Source organism: Lissotriton helveticus, chromosome 3_1 (assembly GCF_964261635.1).
Source record: "Lissotriton helveticus chromosome 3_1, aLisHel1.1, whole genome shotgun sequence".
Classification (NCBI taxonomy): Eukaryota; Metazoa; Chordata; class Amphibia; order Caudata; family Salamandridae; genus Lissotriton; species Lissotriton helveticus.
Window position 1 is genome coordinate 396,139,753 of NC_136061.1, and position 21,431 is coordinate 396,161,183.

Consider the following 21,431-nt stretch of genomic DNA (forward strand, 5'->3'; position numbering starts at 1 on the left):
TTTTCACCTATACCCGTCAAAAATATATCTTTCGTCAAGCAGATTTGTTGCCCAAGACCTTCCAACAAAAAATTGTTAATTTGAATCCTTAACTGCTGAAGCACATTGCGATCATAAAAAATATGGGCCATCCCAGCTTTTTCCATACTGCATCTAAAACATTTGCCTTCATTAGAGCCCCCCCCCCCCACTTTATCATTTTCTCAGGTGTATGATACAGGTCAAACATCATCTTATAGTGCTGTGCTTTCAAACTTGTAGAAAGTAGAATCTTTCCCACCATATCAATTGATTGTTGTACATATTCCCCCTCCACTCCCAGCCGTTCCCTCCATTTAGTTGTTTGTACATCCATGTCGTCAGCCTGGGTTTCAATTAGTATAGTATACAAGCCACCCAACCGTGTCCTCCTTCTAATTGCATCGACTAGCAGGATCTTAGAAATTCCCTCGCTTAAACAAAAAATCCCGAACCTGTAAGTATTAAAAAAAAAAAAATCCTTTTGTTGGAGACCATATCTGTTGACGGATCCAGTGAATTAATCTAATATCCCATCTTCAAAAAGATCTCCTAATAATCTAATCCCTTTAGCCCTCCAGTTCACCATCCTAATATCCCAAAAATGGTTGGCAAAATAGCTGCCGCATCCAGCGGTGTATAATAACAGAACTGTGGGATATCTAACACCTTCCGAACTATTTTCCAGACCTTGTAGGCTGCGAGCACTACCTTGAACCTAGTTTTTTAAAAATAACTTGGCTCATAAAACCTAACTAAGAAGTTTCTAGCTTCCAATCCTAGCAACGTTTGCTATATTGATGGTGTTTCTGCTAATAACTCCTCTTTACCGGTCAATAAAATCTGTATGTTTTGAAGAATACATACATAGTAATAAAAATTAAAATGAGGAACAGACCACCCCCACGATTACATGGTAACATCATGTATTTAAACGCCCGTTGTGCTTTCCTTTTTCCCCAAATAAACCTATTACAAATAGATTGCAGTCCCTGAAGTTGTTTTTTGGTTAGTTCTAATGGGACCGCCCTGAAATAATACATAACTCTAGGGAGGATAATCATCTTCAATACATTGCATCTTCCCACCATTGTAAGGTGCAGACAGTCTAATCGATCTAGCTGCTTCTGGACACCATAAACAATACTAGACCAATTTACTACAATCAAGTCCTGCAATGACATCCTGACTCTGATACCCAAATATATAGCTTCCTCCCTTACCCGAGCGTCACCGGGGCATGCCAATTTAGTGCATAAAATCTGTGTTTTGGAGGCATTTAACTAATATCTTGAAACCTCACTAAATATGCTAGCTAATCTTTCTATTTCAATAGCTGCTGCCGTGGGGTCCGAAGATGCCACCGCTATATCATCTGCGTATGCCAAGACACGTACCTGATATTGTCCACAAATCATAGATTTAATGCGCTCATTCTGCTCCAGTATAACAAGAAACGGATTAATATACAGTGTGAATAACAACGGGGAGCAGGGGCACCCCTGTCTTGTACCCCAACTAATCCGAATCTGCTCTGTTTCCCTACCCATTACACAGATCGTGGCCCGAGGTGACTTATACATACTTTGTATTGCAGTGCTATAACCCTGTCCAAACCCTGTCTCCCACATAACAGCCCATAAAAACACCCATGCCACTCAGTCAAACGCCTTTTCTGCATAAAGAAAGATAAGCCCAAGCCTTTTTTGGTTCACATTGGCATAGTCAATAAGAGAAATTATTCGGTTAATGTGATTAACTGTACTCCGACCCGGTGTAAAGCCATTTTGGTAAATGGACACCAAAGGTGTAATAACTTGCGCTAACCTATTGGTGAGTATTTTAGCATATATTTTACCATCTGAATGTAACCGTGATATTGGTCTGTATGACCCTGGAAGATTAGATGGCTTATCCTTCTTTAAAAACACCGCTATATTAGCCTCACCCCATGATGGAGGAGGATTTCCTAATTGTGCCTCCTGAAATGTGGTCGTGGTAGGTAATAACGGGGTAAACCCTTTACTCACCGACCTGGGTCAACATGTAGTTACAAGAAAAATGGTCGGTTACATAACATTTCATAACATAATTTCATCAATAAATGTTAAGAGGTACACACAAAAACTGAGGAAATTTGAAACTGAATTTAATTCAGCTGTATTCAGTGATATCCAGTACTTTCACATGTATTATATTTCATTTCATACAGTACATAATAATTGATGGAGTCATTATTCAATACAGTGCTCGGTGGGTGTAAAGGAAAAGGGGGTTGGATTAAGTAAGGTAGGGTGTGGTTGGAATAGATAGGGGGACATGGAAAAGGAATTGTGTCCTGTGAACAATTCTGCATCAATCAAGGAACTTTTCCAGTCTTGTATAGATCACAAGGTTCCCTACATAAACATTACACGGTGGCCATATATGGCTAATTCTGTTGTAGCGTGTATGTCGAAGAAAATACTGTCGACGTTTCGACCCCTATGGTAAGGGCAGGTAGCACCTCAGTCTAGGGTCTTCATCAGGACTAGAGAAGTAATGAGCACATATATTTTGTGGCGTTTGGGAGGTCCCACTTCGGTTGGAGACTCGCGCCGTTGAAAGGATATTGTGTTCTTCTGAGAAAGAGAACTGTAGGTGTGTGTATGGAGTCCCTGATGAGTTGGGAACTAGCGTTGTTGAAGTGATTTTGGAGAACCCCTCCAAAGGGGAGTAGCTGTTCGTGTCCGGTAACTGTGTCCGTTAGTTGAGGTAGAAGGGTGTAGATCAGTCACACCATCTGTATCTCTGCTGGAGTTAATCCTCAGCGTAATCCTGAAATGTGGTCAGCATATCTATTTTCAAAACTTGTAGAAATGTTTGATAAAATTCAAGCGGAAGCTTATCCGGGCCTGTAGCTTTCCCTCTCGCCAATGAACCAATTGCCTCCTCCAGCACTCGCATAGTAATTGTCTCATCTAGTAACAGTTGTTCGTCTTGCCTAAGTTTAACTACATTTAATTGCTGACTAAAATATTCTATTTCCTGTTCATTATCTTCCCTTTGCGTATATAGTTCTTGATAAAAATGATAAAATACCCCAATATCTATTCCACCGTTTGAACCGAGTTGCCTGCAGCATCTTCTATTATCCTTATTTTTTGTGAGGACTCTCTGACTCTTATCCTTTGTGCTAAGCACCTTCCTGTAACTTCCCCATAGTCATATCTCTCTTGTTTATATAGTTAATATTTATACGCTATTTCCTTGCAACAGATGGCATTGATTTTGGCTTTACAACATGCAATCTTGTTTTGTATATCACTGAGCTCTAGCCCCTGTCTGAGCACCTTTATCAACTCTTGTTCTTGCCCCCTTAAGTCTTCCAGAAGCTGCTGCATCATTTTTTATGCTGATTTCTGTTTAGCGAGCCCATATCGAAGTACTTCCCATCCCATACCATTGCTGTAGAAGATATTTCCCTATTAACTGTGATTTTTAGCTAGCCTAAAACAAGTTAGATCTAACAATAGTGGACAATGATCCGCTGTTATTCTAGTCCAGACCTGCATTTTCGCCCCAGCAATCATTAGTTTAGATATAAACACATAAGCAAGTCTAACTAGCTTATGGTGTAGATATGAATAAAAGGTATATCCGGATCCGGTTAATTTAAAGCTACCCAAGCATCTACTAATCCATGGTCCTTTATCAATTGTTTTAACGCTTTAAAGATCCTCTGTTTACGACCCACATATTTATGGCTGTCATCTTCTAGTTGATCTCCCTCTATATGTATATTAAGATCCCCACAAACAATCAAGGGAGTATCCCGCAAAGCCAGTCCAATATTCAAGTTCTCTAAAATAAGGACCTCATCAAAATTAGACCCATATATTGTACATATTGTCATCTTGGTGCCCCAAATAATACACTCAGCAATGGCCCATCTGCCGTATTTGTCTGACCTTTCCCTCCCCGGCCCCAAGATACCACCTCGTACAAGAACAGCTACCCCCCTATTCGTAATAGTCTGACAAGATGCGGTCAGAAGTGTGTATCCCAACTCTTCTAACACCTTACGCTTAGCCCATGCTATATGTGTCTCCTGAATGCACAGTACATCCGATTTCATTAGGCGTATTCAGGGTTCATCTCTGTATGCAAACTTGGCCAGATATTAAAAACTTGAATTTATGCAAGAGATCCAGAGAACAGATTGGGCATTTAAAAGGCAATCTGATAACTTCAAGTGATGAATGTATCTAACATAATCCTACAAACTTTTACTTGGGGAAGAGAATTTACTATAGTCCTTGCCAAGGTGAAGTACCTTAGCTGAACACTCTTTATTTGTTAATATATTTAGTAAGAACCAATGAAAGGTGTGAAGTGTGTAGCACCTAGTGCAAAGGCAGATTCATAGTAGCCTTATTGATTGTGATCTTAACCATTGAGAATAGTTAACACCAGGATAATATGTAACGAGTCCTCTTGATACAAAGATCCGGGGAGAGGTATTTCCACTAGCGGTGGAGGGACTATAAATGTCTGTCACATCAACATGGTATGGGGAACAGTTTCCCCCCTAAATCACTTCCCCCACCAGGGGGTTAGGGTTTTTCATGTATAATTATTGGGAACTAAGACAAAAAAGTGGACGACTTGCCACACACAAATGGTAAAAATGCTCCTCTGGCCCACAAAAAAGACCTAGAAACCTTCCTCTGCAAAATTAGTCAGATTTAGCACTACTATGTGTAAGATTAGATACTATTTTATTGAGACTGGCATCTAGAGACACATGTTTGTTTAAAATTATCATTTGAGAGGACAATGTTGCCAAAGGGCCAAATAAGGTTACTAAACATTAAGGGCTCGCATAGCTGTAAATATAGGACCAATCTGACAAAGAGACAGGCTGCAGTAATGTGGAGCAGTGTAAATATTTTGTTTATTAAGTCAGAGAATTTGAAGCAAATAATAGAGCTTTTACCTGGAATGTAAATGGCTAAAACTACAACAATATTAGTATGTGCATAGGACTGAGTGCAGCTAAAGGGAGCCTCTTCTGAGGACCACATAATCCCCTTTACTAGAGCAAACCCATATTTGGGATCTAGTGTAGCATCTTTATTAATACTACTTGCCCAGGTATCTGCGGAAGTGTTTCCTTTTACTCATTCAAAGTTAAGTATTCAAAATACTTGCTTTTGTTCACAGGACATTGGCTTTTCTTTCAGAGTCATCCTGTCACTTTCTGAGGGAGACTTAGGAGGCATTCTCTGACCTTTGACCACTGAGATTTGGTTGCTCATATTGGTAATGAAGGGTGGGAGTCTCTCCATTGCAAGCAGCAACATATTGATTATGGCTCCTTATAGTCTCAAAGCTGACCCTTTGTCGTCAGAAATGACTGAGGAATTGGCAGGAATAATGCGGAAAGTTCCCATTTACTGCCGCAGGCCTGCTGGTGGCTGGGCTGCATTTTTTCCTGGAAGTATGGGTTGGCATTCCCTTCCTGGGAGTATCCCTGGCCCTGCTTATGGTTTCCCACCTTCACGTGGAAGTCACACACCCATTCAGCGTAGCAGCAAAGTGATTAGCATCATTTACAAATATTGAGACTCAGGCAATTGTTATTGTTGTTATTGTTAATTGGGATTTCTAGAGCGCATTATTACCGACAGGTCTCTAAGCGCTGCGAAAGAGAGCCCAACCTGGGCACACGTGCAGGAGTGTGCCATGGATACTTGGCTTAAGTGGTGCCCTAGGCTTCAATAAAAAGGAGTGTTTTTAGTTTCCTCCTGAATGGGAGGATGGCAGGTTCTTTAAGAAAGGCTAGCGGGTAACGTGGCCGTGGGGGAGTTGTCAATCTGGATGATAATTTGGGTGTCATCTGCGTAATTAAAAACTTGGCACTCCATTCGGCACAATGCAGCCACCAGAGGCTGAAGATAGGCATTGAAGAGGAGGGGAGACAACGCAGAGCCCTGGGGGAACCCACACGAGAGCTCGCTGGTGATGGACATCTGATCAGCCAGTTGGACCGGTTGGGATCCGTCTGACAAGAAGGACGAGAGCCACAGGAAAGCCGTCCCCTGGATGCCCAACTCCGAGATTCGTGACAGGAGTTGGCTATGATTGACATTGCCGAATGCCCCGGACAGGTCCAATAGGACCAGGGCGCAAGGCTTCCAGTTATCGGCCATGGTACTAAGTTCATCTGTCATTGCCAGCATTACCAATTCTGTACTATGATGGGCTCTGTAACCTGCCTGTTTTATTTGGAGGAGCTGATTTACCTCTATGTGGTGAGATAGGGTTTTCAGCGCATGCTGTTCCAGCACCTTTGCCAGAAAACGGAGCTGGGAGATGGGCCTAAAGGTCTTAAGGTTCTTTGAATCAGCCCTTGGTTTTTTTCAGCAGGGGAATGACTCTCGCCTCCTTAAAGTTCTTCTGATGAGATTGCTAAAATAGCCTTACCGTAACTTTTATGTTAGGGGCTTTTGCCACCTCCTCTAAGAAGTTAGTTAATTCAACAAAAATAAGGATACCACAATCTCTGTAGAGTGTCACGGTGCCTTAATTGGGTGGGTCATACATGACAGATACCAAATGAATACCAGGGTAGCCTTGCTTGGGCAGTAGCTGGTGACGGAAGGTAACAGATCAAGTGATGGGAGTCAGGGACTGTCTGAACCCACATATTGCATACTCTGTAGTATGACATGCCTTCAAGCCTCATGTTCAGGCAGTGATGTGTGGCTGTAGGAAAAGGTGACTGTTCACACATGTATGTCTTTATGAGGTGCCCTGAACATGTCTGTCCTGTTACATGAACAAGGTCCTCTGTATTTGCTTAGACTGATGTTTTTCCCTTTGGTGTATGTTCTGCAGCACAGAAGATGAGAATGTCCTACACATGGTTAGTGTGGATTATTCTGTAGCTAAGGATCCGCGTGCAGCAGCCTTCTACAAAGAAGAAGGAAACAAGAAATTTCAGAGGAAGGAGTATGCCAGTGCTGCAGTTCTGTACTCCAAGGTAATAACAAGTAAAAAACATGTGCACACTCCAAAAATTATTTTTGACCTGGCTTCTTTCTTCACCATTTCCTGCTTCTCTAGGTTGTGCGTCAGATTCTTCTGTCTTCCTGCTCATTCTTTTTAAAGATCTTAGTTAAGGATGTACGGGGAAATACTGCAATAATGGCTGTAAGGAAATAGCTTTTGAAAGGCTATTACTGTTATTATTCTAGAGGATTCCTGTTCATGTTTGGGAATAGCCAGCAGTAATGTTGTGTTGCAGCCAGTTACTTGTTCATACTCACTCTGGCAGCCATTAACTGTCCGATATATATGAAGAGTTTACACTGGGGTGTTTGGTATTACCAAGAAACCTTCAGTTTTTTCAATATTGCTCCTGAAACTCCCAAAGCCCACTTTGCACAGAATGGGCAACATAGTTGATGCACCCCTGACCCTAGGCACTACCAGTGCTGGCCGCTATCTCTGGTCAAACGAAATGCTTGGCCCAAGGATCTCAAATATCCTCCACCCACCTCCCTACCTGAGTGAGAAGTGGTGTTGGATGGGGCAAACAGGTGACAAAACAGGGCACACATGGGAAACTGGGCCATGTTAGACACCCTCAACACCTTTGCAAGAGACAGGCATGAGAAGGAAGAGAAGCACATCCTAGTGAATGCAATACCACAGTGGCTGGGAAGCCTCTCGGCACTGTATTATTGCCTAAAAAACCCAGACACCTACAAAGAGCGTCCATTCATTCCGATTCCCCCAGTCCATTCATAAGTAAACCGTCTGAGAACCAGGCCTTGAAACACACATTTCCCCTCGCTATCCCCAGCACGTAAATATGCAGCAACTCTCTACCTCCCCATTCGTTAATGTGTGGACGCAGGTGAAGCAGCAATGTTGGTGCTCCTTAACCTGTCCGCGGCATATGATAGGTCTCATGCTATCTTGCTTGAGAGACTATACAATCCCGGGATTCAGGGCACCCCTCTATCCTGGATCAGATCCTTCCTAAATGGCTGCACTAAACAGTTCTCCCTTCAGCCTTTTGTTTCCGAGGAGAAACCACTGAACTGTGGAGTCCCTCAGGGCTCTGCGCTGAGCCCGCTATTTTTTAATGTATATCTCTCTCCTCTGGCCTCAGTGGTAAAATCTTGTGGTGTCAGAATGATATCCTACGCTGATGACACACAATTGGTGTTCTCATTTAAGGACCACTCGGAAGCAGCTTTCTCTAATTTCAGACGCTGCTTGTGCAACATCTCCACCTGTATGGCATTAAACACGCTAAGGCTCAACTGTGATAAAACCAAGGTGCTGTTTTTTAATCAAAAAAGCCCCCCTCCACCTCTGTTATGGTGGCCATCGGAGTTGAACCCTCCCCGGAACCTGTGGACTCAGCCAGGAATCTTGGACTCCGGTTTAACAACGAGCTATCATGTAAATCTCAAATCAACCAGGTTTTCTCAGCGTGTTTCGGTAAAATGCACATGATTTGCAAAATTCTCCCTTTTCTACCTTGGGAATCTCGCTGGATCATTGTTCACGCCCTGATCACCTCACATCTGGACTTTGCAAATAGTCTGTATGCGGGGGCTCCTGCTTATCTGAATTAAACGACTACAGATTGTTCAGAACGCTGCGGCTAGATTGATCAATAACATCCCATATCGCCACTCGATCTCTCCCTACCTGAAGAAGCTCCATTGGCTTCCAGTGACAAGGCGCATTCAGTTTTCGTCACTGGTTTTGGCTTTTAGAGCAATGCATGGTCAGTGCCCAGCCTACCACCGGGCTCGACTCCAGCACACTCAGTCTAACCGCTCACTCAGATCAAACCATCTCCGCCTTTTGGTGATTCCCCATTTTCGCCACTCCAGAATGGGGGGCAGAGCTTTTGCAGTGATCACAGCCAAAGCCTGAAACATTCTGCCACAGTCCTTGCGGATGGCTGAATCTGAATCTATTTTCCGACGCGACTTGAATCCCTGTCTGTTTTCCAGCTCTCAGCCCTCTATGAGTACTCGCATCTGCCGCCTATCTGACCGCCTGGACACCCCCGTCGGGGGTTGCTGTGCGCTTCACAATATTCAAAAATAAATAAATAAGCTGCGGACCTCTGTGTCCTGAGTGATAGTGAGATGGAGCAATGTTCCACAAGGCGACCAAGACTCCAACGGTCTTGCCCTTATATGTATATATACACACACATTCCGCTTTTGCCGGTAGAGAGGTATCGGGCTGTCACGGGCGGTCCGAGTTCAAATACCGGCACTTTTGTAAATTCTTTCATTAAGTCCCCGCCGCTTCCAGGAACCGCTCGGACACTCCAATTACTGCAATAATTTTTTTTGCAAGTGAAAAACGACGCGTTTCGGTTATTACACCTTGATCACGCTCGTAAATTCATATAAACGCCATGTTTAAATACACTTCAAAAACAATGTGATTAAACAAGGGACTCACCACCCATGTGATTTGTGAGCAACTGTCGCGCCCATTTTTAAATGTGCAATATATCACAGTAGGATCGATATAAGTCTCAAAACATATATGTACATATAATGATTCACAGTTCATATTGAAATAAAATATATACTGTATACTGCAATCAGATATATAGTTAACACTGCATAAGTGCCACATACATTGCTGTGTTTTAGCACATTATAACTAGCGCGGATATATCACTGCATTTAACACCATATGCAATGCCATGTTTTCGACGCATTGCATATACCACAAAATACGCATTGCACTGATTGAATGCGAATCAGTATGGCACTTTGTCATCACTACTCCCAGCACCCTAGCGCATGCTAAATCGCACACGGATAGGGCGGGAGTGTATTAGACGTCAGGACCTGTCATGCAGTCTCCAATAATAAAGTGAATAATTTATTGGGACAGACCCAAGTACCATCAATCAAGCCCAAGTGGGCACAATGCAACGGGAAGCACTAATTGATAGTCCGTAGATCAATAATACTGCCCAAGTGGGCGAAATCAACTCAATCCATTTGATCATTCCAGGACCCCTCCCAGGACACTATTAAACCATCTCAGTTGTGTGTCCACCTTTGTCCCACTGTTGACCTCTTGTGTATCATGTACATTGCCATAAACCATACTTCTTGTTCCAATTAAAAATTACAGTTCAAGTAGTCCATGTGTCCATGTGGTTAATCCTTGTGTTAAATGTTCTTTCATCATTTGATCAATATTCCGACAGTTGCAAACAGAAATGCCCAAATCTGGAATGAAAACATGATTTCAAATATAGAACCCAACTAACTGAATACAGACATATAGATAATCTACTCATACAAGTGAATTTCCAATTCTTCGCTTATGTTTAATCCTTTCAGTACTAGACTTTCCAAATCTATGATGTAGCTTGACTCCGATTTCCGCATGATAACTCACGGTTCCCACCCCTCACACCAAGATTTACAGTGTCAATGACCACCATGCGTACCAAAGTCTCATCCTGTAAGTGTTTATCAGCAAAGTGTTGGGCTATGGGGTACTGTCTGTTGTTGTTAGGTTTCGCCCTGGGCGTTGGCAACTAGTTGCCCCGCCCACGGCGAAACCTCATGATTCTACATATGTACTTTGGTTCAGCCTCTGTCTACCATTGGCTAGCTCCATAAATGGAGGCTAGCCATTGGGAGACAGAGGCTGCCAATCACGCTTTCTCCAGAAAACGCGATTCGGGGGCGTTTCTGGGACTTTTTTTAAGTCCCGCCCCTTTGTCCCGGGCCGCGCTGTCATTGGCTGCCGGCCCGGGACACCCCCGTGACGTCATCCCCGGGCCGCGCTGTGATTGGCTGCCGGCCCGGGACCTGACTTGTTTGGGTTCCCGATGATATCTTCAGCCACACTTGGGCTCTTGTACACCTACGGCCTCCTGTTGAATTCACACTGGAGCACAGATCTCGATCACCCTTCCAAGTACAGACTCAGCTGAGTCCGTGTTGTGCTTGGAACTTTAGCAGACCTCGCAATCTCTGTTATTCAATCCAATCTGGTAGACTGGTCTCCTGGTCAATAACATATTTGTTGAATTACTCTGTACAGGGAACGGGTATTCTGCTTGGTTTAATTCGAGTCACCATAGTGCCTTCTAAAGCAGAATGGGTTGTTTGTTTCTGCTTGGTTTAATTCTAGTCATTTTAGTGCCTTCTAAAGCAGAATGGCTTGTTTGTTTCAGCCACCGCATCTGCAACCAAGTTGTACTCGTCTTGCGGATCGGCCTGCTTCCTCGAATCAAGTACGTGATACGGCGCCCCCTGAGCCCTGACCCTTACCACAAGCCGCCATCACGCGATTGTTGGCACGCCAGCTACAAGCCTCCAAGTAAACATTGTGCTGCCTAATATTCAAAGCAGATCATTGGCTGTTAATTTGTGGGCTCGCCTACCCTCTAATGGACGCATCATTGTGATTGGTAACGGGAGGGCTGTCCCTTTCATGCCCCCTTATTCTTATAAATTGCATATATGGTGCAAAGTGCAAAAGACATTTCCGACTTTACTTTTGGTTGACTTGGCCAAGCGACTTGTGGCTTTGACGTCACAGTCTAGTGGTTTTGCGCACAAGTCTTTACTTTTTCAGCAATTTGCGTATGATCAGGCGAACGTTTGATTGAGCAATAGTAAAAGGTTGTCAAAATGTTATGTTTTTCAAGTCTTTGGTGTCCTGGTGAGTAAAAGGGTCATTGGTCAGACACACCTCTGCCTCCTGCGAGTGACCAGAGCAAAGATGATGTGGTGAGCTCCAGTGACAATAAATGTGACGTGGGCCCTAATGTGATTAAGGAAAATGGCCACATTCTCTGATTCGACAGTACGAAAAAAGGCGTTTGCTGTGTAGTGGGCCCCATATCACGCCCCCCGGTGCCACTGCACCTGCTACACTGCTGACAGCTGCGCCTCTGCTGGGCGCGCTCTTTGCCCCGTATTGCTATGATTACGTAGGTAATCCCCATTACTCTTAGTCCTACTCGTCCTCGACCCAGTCATCACTCATGAGGTATTTCACACGACAGGAAACAAAACAGGAAACGCTTTCTGACTCCACCCACCCTCCTGTCAGGTGCTATAATACACCTCACCACCAGAAGCAAATCCTGATGTACCAAGCACCAAAGGCCTGGAAAGGGAGGGCGGGCGGGTCGTATGACTGGGTCGAGGACGAGTAGGACTAAGAGTAATGGGGATTACCGTACGTAATCATAGCATTACCTCTACGTCCCTCGTCCTCGACCCAGTCATCACTCATGAGGCATACCAAAGCAACCCCACAAAGGCCTTTGGCACACCACAAACAGAAACAGAACAGACACCAAGGAGTGCAGCAAGACACAGTTTAATAACAAACAGAAATAAACAGAATCAAACAGATGGGGGGATCCCCACAGCTTGCAACACACCAGAACCAAAATTAGGGCGGCCAGACAGAGCACAATTCAAGCGATAATGTCGCACAAACGTGGACTCGGACGCCCAGGTACCCGCCCTACAGATCTCCTCAAGGGGAACCCCATGGAAGGCAGCCCAGGAAGCAGACACACCCCTGGTAGACCTCGCCTGAACCCCAGACGGGCAAGGCAAACCAGAGCCCTGGTAAGCCAACAAGATCACAGCCTTGATCCAGCGACCCAAAGTAAGACGAGAGGCAGCCTTACCTCTACCAGCCAAACCAAAGGTCACGAAGAGGGAGTCAGCAGACCGAAACCCAGCAGAACGAGCAACATAAACAGACAACGCCCTCCTCACATCCAAAGAATGTAGCAAGACATCAGAAGGAGAGGAAGGAGAAGGACAGAGAGAAGGAAGAACCAACTCCTGGGAGGAATGGAAACGGGAACGAATTTTCGGCATAAAACCGGGGTCCAAGGAAAGGACCACAGCGTCGTCCAGAAACCTCAAAAAGGGGGGAGAACAACGCAAAGCCGTAAGCTCTCCCAACCTCCGAGCAGATGTAACAGCCACCAAAAAAGCAACTTTGAAAGACAGGAATTTCAACTCCACGGAATCCAAAGGCTCAAAGGGAGGGGACTGCAAGGCACCCAGAACCAAAGAGAGATCCCAAGGAGGAACCGGTGAGCGGACAGAAGGAGCAGAAAGAGAGAAACTCCTAAACAGACGGGAAACCAGCAACCCGTCCGAAGGAAGAAGAGAAGCCGGATCACGAAAGGCCCGAATAGCAGCCCACTGACCCTTCAAAGTGGACAAAGCATAGTGTTTTTGAAAACCATCCAAAAAAAACTGCAGAATAGAAGAAACATCACAAGAGGTAGGAGACAGATCCAGGGCAACACACCAAGAAGAAAAAGAAGCCCAGTGTTTCGAATAGGAGGACAGAGTGGACTTCCGACGAGACGCCTGCATCACAGTGATGAGGTGGTCGGGCAGACCCCGGACTCCAAGAGACAACCGTTCAACCTCCAGACCGCCAAGGTGAGAGGAACCAACAGGGAGGGAGACGGGGAACACAGAGGAGAGGGGTAGCGGGGCAGGATCCACGGAGGGCCCACCGCCAGACCCAGAAGCAGAGGAAACCAGGAGCGGCGAGGCCAATAAGGGAGAACAGCCACCACCTGAGCCCCCACCCGTCGAACCTTCAGTAAGAAAGCAGGGATCAGAGGAAAGGGGGGAAACGCATAGAGGAACCAAGGAGGCCAAAGGACAGACAAGGCATCCACCCCCCAAGCCCCTGACTCCGGGGTCCTGGAACAGAACAGGGGAAGCAAGGCATCGGACCGGGAGACAAACAGGTCCAGAACCGGAGTCCCGAATCTCCGGCAGAGCAACCGGAAAACCCGAGGGGCCAGACACAGGGAGAGAGAGGACGGGAACTTCCGACTCAAGGAATCGGCAACCACGTTGTCCACACCCCGAATGTGCACAGCAGAGAGAGCCACCAGATGACACTCGGCCCAACTCGCAATTGCACATGCCACCAAATTCAGGGAGAGGCAGCGGGTACTGCCCTGGTGGTTGATGTAGGCCACAGTCGAGAGCAGACACCAACTCTGGAGTCACAGGCACAGGAATCGAGAAGTCCTGGACAGGAAAGGGGACCCAACTCTGAACATGCCACAACAGAGGCCGAAGATGAGCCCTGGCCCAGGGCACCGTGAACACCGTGGCAGACATGTGGCCCTGAACCACCAGCCACTGCAGCAGAGGAGCCGAATCCCGGGAAAGCAACCTCCTCAACAGCAACTGAAGATGCAGAATCCTGGACTCCGGGAGAAAAACCATGCCCAGAACTGAGTCGAACACGGCCCCAATGAAAGTTCTCCGAGTGGCAGGCCCCAGGTGACTCTTCGGCAGATTGACCAGGAACCCATGATCCTCGAGCGTACGCATGGTCAAGGAAAGGTGGCGAGACATGACCTCTGGAGATGGAGCCTGCAGCAGCCAGTCGTCCAAGTAAGGAAAAACGGACACCCCCAGGAGATGGAGATGAGCCACCAAGGGAGCCGCCACCTTGGTGAACACCCTGGGGGCGGACCGGAGACCAAAGGGGAGGACGCAAAACTGCCAGTGACGACCCTCCAGGCAGAAGCGCAGGTACTGCTGATCCATCAACGCCATCGGAACATGAAGGTACGCATCTTGGAGATCCAGAGAGGTGAACACCCAGCCCTCCTGGATCAAGGGGATCACCCTCTGCAAAGTATCCATTTTGAAAGAGATCTTCCGCACAAACAAGTTCAGGGCCCGAAGATTGATGACAACACGGAAACCCCCCGTGATCTTTGGGACCACAAAGACAACCAAATAAGTCCCCAGTCCACGTTCCAGGGGGGGGACCGGGACAATCGCCAGTTTGTCGAACAGAACCTGAACACCCTCCAACAACCCCAGACGGCGAGACGGGTCCGAAGGCAAGGGGGTCACCACAACACCCGAGGGAGGCGGAGGAGACAGGAACTCTATCCGGTAACCCCTGGACACAACATCCAGTACCCACTGGTCGGAGGTCGTCAACAACCAAGCAGGGAGGAACAGCCGCAGTCTCCCACCAACCGCGGGTCGACCACCAGCGAGATCGGGCACTGGAGCGGCGTAGTCAGGAACGAGGAGCGCCAGACCCACCATCCGGCTGGGGCGTCTTCTGGAACCTCCGAGGAAAGGACCCACGAGCACCACGCTGGCCCTTAAACGAGGACTGCTGAAACCTGGAAGGCTGGCGAAAGGACCTGGCATTCGAAAAGGAGGAACCCTTATGAGAAGGGGCAGGACGGAAGGACAAAGAATGCTTCCTCTCCTTGAAGACTTTATGGAGCTTGTCCTCCAGGGCTTCCCCAAAAAGAAGAGTACCTGAAAACGGCAACCGCAAGGCCATAGAACGCTGCGCCGCATCCGTCTTCCAACCCCGCAGCAGTAAGTTCCGACGGGCAGCCACAGAGGAACCACAAGACAGAGCAGAGGCCCGGACCGAGTCAAAGGCAATGTCCGAAAGGAACTCCGACTGACGTTCCATAGACTCCAGCAACTCCGGACAAGTGCCCCCCTCCTGCATAGTAGAAAACAAAGTCTTGAAGTCAGCCAACAAAGACTGTGCCACATAAGCACCATAAACACCCGACCGAAGAGCCAGGTGAGAGCCAGCATAGGACTTCTTCAGAGCAGAGTCTATCTTCTTATCAACTCCATCCTTCAGGATATTATCATCAGCCATGGAAGGCCGACCCACCAGGGAAGCAACAATAGAGTCCACCTGCACCGAATCAGGCAGGGCAACCTCCAAATCCTGCAAGGGATACAGTTTAGACATGAACCTGGGCAAAGAAATATGGTCCGGGTCTTTCCACTCCTTAAGAAGGACATCCATAACAAAGGGGTGGACGGGCATGGAAGAAGACACAGGCCTCCGAAACTGCAGCAGAACAGCATCCTGGGAGGTACTGGGCACAGAGACCTCAGGGAAACCCATATTCTCCCGAACATGACCAAGAATATCAGGTAACAGTTCCCTTGAAATGTACTTTCCCTGCAGATCCACCGCACCCAAAGTGGACTCATCAGAGGAAGCAGAGGAGGAGATATCAGAATAAAGGAGAGCAGGGGTCTCCGAGCGACCCCCAGCACCCTTCTTGGAAGCCTTGAGCTCGGACAGCGTCTCCAAAATCAGCAGCTTCAGCCTCTTCGAGTCACCCAGACCAGCACTCCGACCAGCAGGGGCAGAATCACCACCGTCGGAAGAGGACGACCCAACAGGAGAGACATGCTTTCTCTTCCTATGGTGTTTCCCCATCGCAAACAGCAAATCCACAAGACACAGCAAACCAGCAAAGCAGCACGGAACGCACAGCAACTCCACAAGTGGCACAGAAGAAAAGAAAACGAATCCCGCCATAAATAGGAGGAAAACACTCACCCCACAGCTGCAGCCCCTCGGAAACCGAGGATGTAGAAGGAGGGGCAGAAAAACGAGACATCCAGGAGCTCCGACGAAGGAAAAACACCCCGAGTCATCCAGGCGGAAAGGAGACGATGACGTCATCGCAAGGAGCCGTGCAGCCAATCAGGAAGGAAGTCAGGGAACCGGGAACCCACCCGGGTGCCCGCACATGCAAAAATGAGTATCCGAGGACGAGAACGGCATCCCGCCTCCAGCCTCGACAACGCGGCCCAACACAAGAATAAATACGGCCCCCGTACTGCCAAACGAAGGGGGGACGGAACCGGAGCCAGGAGGTGAGTGCGCCCCGCCCTAAAGAGAACGGAGAACGCGGGCAGCCAGTCCGCTACCCACCGCAAGCAAAGCGAGTGCTCCACCAAATGAGCCCACGCCCCTACGTCCGTCAAAGGGCAGGGCGCGAGGGTAACAGCCACCAGATCCAGGGGCAGAAACCACGGGGACCCGAGAAGCCCCGCAACCCAGGGTCCCCGTCACGAATGAAGTGCAGGAAGCCCAGCAGCCCGCCTCCAAAAGAGTCCCACGGAGGTCCATGAGCACCCCCAAGGCCCAGCAAAGGAGGAAAACCACAGGACAATCGAAGCAGGTAAGTGCCCGGCACTCACCCAAGCGTCACCCATCAGCATCCAACCGACAGGAAACAAAACAGGATTTGCTTCTGGTGGTGAGGTGTATTATAGCACCTGACAGGAGGGTGGGTGGAGTCAGAAAGCGTTTCCTGTTTTGTTTCCTGTCGTGTGGAATACCTCATGAGTGATGACTGGGTCGAGGACGAGGGACGTAGAGGTAATGTGGCAATCCTTATAAGACCAGGCGTTGAGGACGAGAAGGCAGATGATAAAACTGCACCGGCTCTGTTTACAATAACTACGTGTCCTCATAAACCAGTCAAATGGGCGGATCGGGCAGCATTCCTACAGCAGGGCGGACCCCGCCCACCGGGAGTATCCACGGCTCCATATACAGTAAAAGGCCGCAGCCTGGCGGGCGGGAAGCTGGCGCCGAGCACGACGCGGGGCCTCCCTCTGAGAAACAGAGCAGGCCCCGGACCAAGGCCGGGCCTTCCAGACAGATTTTGGCGCCTTTCCTTTGAACAGTACTCCATGCGAAACTTCACCGCTGACCATTGGCTCCCCTTAGCAGGACGAGCCGACGCCCGGGTTAGTCGGGGCTATATTGTTTTCTGCTTTTTTTTTACCCATTGTAGTGGCACTTTAAGGAATGTCGTTGTTAAGTAAATTGAATAAATACTTTATTCCTATACAGAAGTCTCAACTTGGATTATTTGGTAGTAAACCCTTACTACACCCATCTGACCCGGCACATTTCAGAAACTTTAGTACATATATATGTCTGTGTTCGACGGGATCGATTCGGATTGAACATTGAGAGATGCACTTTTTCATGTGTTTCAGTACACAAAAAGTAAACAGTCTGTAGCAGAAAGCAATCTAGTTGACTCGGCTGTAAAAGTTGCATTTAGTGTCCTTTACTGCCTCACCTTCTTTGTTTTCTATTTTGGAGACCACTGTCAATTAATGCATTCCGTGCCTGACGGTCGAAGTGTAGTCCTACCTCAATGTTTGAGGAATATCCTGGTTCTTGGATCATCTGGTCATACATAGTACCTTGAAGAACGCTAGAGAAGGCAACTCTGACCGCTTCACCACACCCGTGAGCGTGAGCTTAAGGGAAGTAGAATGAATCTCAAACATGTAGAGGTCGTGGCGCCGCGGCCAGGGCGGCTGACGCTGGAATCTGGGGATCAGGGTTCGATCCCCGGCTCCGGCGGCAGGTTAGCCCTGCACCATGTGACTCTGGGCAATAGCTTGCTTAATCTTCCCGACGGCCCCCAGCGCCTAGAGACCCTTACGGGTGATTGTGCGCTATACACAATGTGGATTATTATTGTAGAAACGTAATTTGTAAGCGGCTCGTTTTAAGTGGCACTGTGGTGCTTTTTTTTTAACTAAAACATAGGGCGGTCTTTGGTAACTGTTCTCGGTGCCCAAGAACCTCTGGTGTTATTGCATTGTACATTTCATAACCGGTGCTGAAGGCAGGCTAACTTACTCCATCCAGAAGGCTGTACACAGCAGAGGGTTTGAAACTCTGATATTGCATGCCATAGTATTTACACTACATAGGTACAATTTCCTGGCGGAGCTCTCTGGCTTTCAAAAAGTAGACATTTTTAAATGCACATTTTGGAAAGGAGGATAATTTAATTATCACATATTCCTAAACAAAAAAATTTCTGCTTATATGATAAAGCGCTGTAATTCCGATTACAAGTATGTGTACAGCTTCTTTTATAAAGGTTTGGTAGTCTTGATCTGGTTTCATTAACTCCCTAGTTTCAATTGTATTGCTGTGGACTGTGTTTACAATGTCCTGTCAATACAACAAGGTGTCGCACAGGATAGAACGATATATGAACCTTGATCTCTGCCATGTGCCTTAATTCCTAATCCTTTTTTGCGGGCTAAAGGAGGCAAATTAATGGTTGTGAGACCCACTGAGAATCTGAGAAATGGTGCCAATAATTAATTATCCGATAACTCGCCATTTGAATCTAACCGAGATCTAACCTTTATCAGAAGATTATTTTTTTTCTATCAGGCTCCCAGTAGCTAGTTCCCCAAACTAGAGTTTAAGCAGCACTAGTGATCCAGTACTCTGTGGTTAGGGGAACAGGACACTTGATAATCTCCTGTATAGAGTTCGCAACGCGATAACAGACATCGGTGACCTGGGTGGGAATTCAGGGAGTAAATTTAAACCCAAGTCAGTGTTCCTCCCGAATGTACAATGTGAGGCCATTGATGTTTTCGAAAAGGGAGTTTTGAGGGATTAGATAAAATAAAATCAGATACAATAAAATTCCCTGTAGTAAGAAAAATGTAACAGTGGATCAGATCACCTCCGTGGACAACTTAAAAACTGATCAAAGCATTGTCATCCGACAATCGGATAAAGGTGGCAATGTTGTTGTCCTTGATAAACTAAAATATCTGGCAGAGGGGCTGAGACAATTGAGTGACATTAACTGTTATTGCAAATCAAACATGGCCGAAGTTTTGAAATCTAATACAGAGTACAGAGAGCTATTGACAGACTGACGAGACAAAGGGTTGATGGAATGGGAGGAGTACAATTATTTGTATTGTGCCCGCCCTAGAATTCCCATTGTTTACTTACTCCCTAAATTGCACAAGGACATCTGTAATCCACCAGGTAGACCTATAGTCTCTTTAATGGGATCATTATTGGAGAACACTTCCCGATTCATTGATTATCATCTGAGGCCATATGTAGTGGCTTTACCACCCTATCTCAGGAATACGACCAGGGCCGGACTGGGAACTGAAAGCAGCCCTGGCAAATGTTGCTAGACCAGCCCCCGTTTGGCGCATAGCGAGCGAGCCCGACCACTCCTAGAGGGGTTTGGGGGGAGGGGGGTGGGGGGGAGCATTCTCCCCGCAAGAAAATTTTGGTAAAAGACAGACCAAAACTGTGAAATTTACAGCACATTTATCATTACATATTCAATTGTATTAACTCTCAAATTTCAACCTGACACTATGGCAGAGGTTCGCCATGGATTTCATATAGATCGCCCATCCTGCAGACTTTATTCCCCTTTCAAATTGTCTCTTCTGCTGGTTTTGCTTAAATCACTTACATTTAAACCTAGTCCTTCCTTGAGGCTCAGTGAGTTAAGTGCAGGGCCGGCCATCACTGAGGGAGGGAGGGCCACAGCCCGGGGAAGGCTACCATTTTCCGGCACTTACTGTCACTGCCACCCCCTGCCAAAGACCCCTCAGTGGACGCCTCGTGACGTGAAACGCACAAAAAGCTGCACCCATGGAAAACACAGTGCTAGGAGTGAGTTAACTCTCGCCTCTGGCATTAGCTGTGATGTTCGAGTACTGACAAGACCAGCTAAGCCTTCCATCCTCCCAGGGTCGGTAAATCAGGCCTCTGTAAGCCTTGTGTGCCATCTCAATCCATTCCTCTTGGCCTCCCCTTGCTATATTCAGCGCCCCATACCCCTTGGATCAGATCCTTTATTTAAAAACAAAACCTAAAATAAAGAATAAAATGTGAAATAAATAACCAGTCTCTTCAGTTTCCCGCGTGTGTGTGACTCACTCAAATCTATGTCAGTTTTCATACAGAGCCAAAATTTCTTGTATGATTTGAATATTTCCAAGGCATTGCCAGTGCACGTAACACAGGCATGTTACAGGCAGAGGCGGGCTCCTACAGGGCAGTCCGCGGCCTGTCAGTGTGCTCCAGCTGTAGGCCTGTCTTCAACTTTCACAGAAAGAGAAGTATTCTTTCTTTTTCATATTTTTTCCACTTGATGAGGCTTCCACAACATTTATATTATTCCTCCTTTATTGCTGCTAATTAAGTCTTAAAAAGAGCTCGATCAGTAACGGGTGCACAGAAGTCAGCGTTTCTGGGGGGAAGGCTACGTGATAGGGCCACTGTTTAAATATCACAATGAGGGAATGCCTTAACTTTTAAGTTTCATGTATTTAAAGGTTTGTGGCATTGCTGCTTTCAAAGTATTAGACAATTTCTTTGCATTTTGGTTTATTTGGTTTTTCGTGTTAGAGTATGATAGTTGGTTTGTGGGCATACAATTCATGGGTATATGTTGGATAAAGACAAGTGCTGCAAACATCACTGTGCACATCCCCGATCCGGGTGAGTCTCCAACCCCTCGGCACGGACTATCCATAAAATCTAGCGCAGCTCGCCTTTGAATGGCAGAGCAACGGAGCCCCCCGGATCTTAAGAAGAGTGAATCTGCTGGCCTCTGGACCAGCGAACACAGGCTGCAGGCCATGAAGTAGACGACATGGTAATGTTCACTACTAGCACGGAAAATAGAGTATCATGGGGGCTGAGAAGATGTGGCAGAACTCTACTAACCGTACAAT

The 21,431-nt window shown here is 46.8% G+C and overlaps 1 protein-coding gene across 3 annotated transcripts in view; it reads left to right on the plus strand.

Moving 5' to 3' along the window:
* Positions 1-21,431, plus strand: part of SMYD4 (SET and MYND domain containing 4) — a 157,404-nt gene that overhangs the window by 74,515 nt on the left and 61,458 nt on the right. For 2 of the 3 annotated variants that reach the window (XM_078680146.1, XM_078680147.1), the window contains exon 3: positions 6,901-7,045. The exons of the other annotated variant lie outside the window; for it this stretch is intronic. In XM_078680146.1, coding sequence (XP_078536272.1) covers positions 6,901-7,045 — 145 coding nt within the window. The remainder of the gene's footprint in view (positions 1-6,900; positions 7,046-21,431) is intronic. 3 annotated transcript variants of the gene reach the window in all.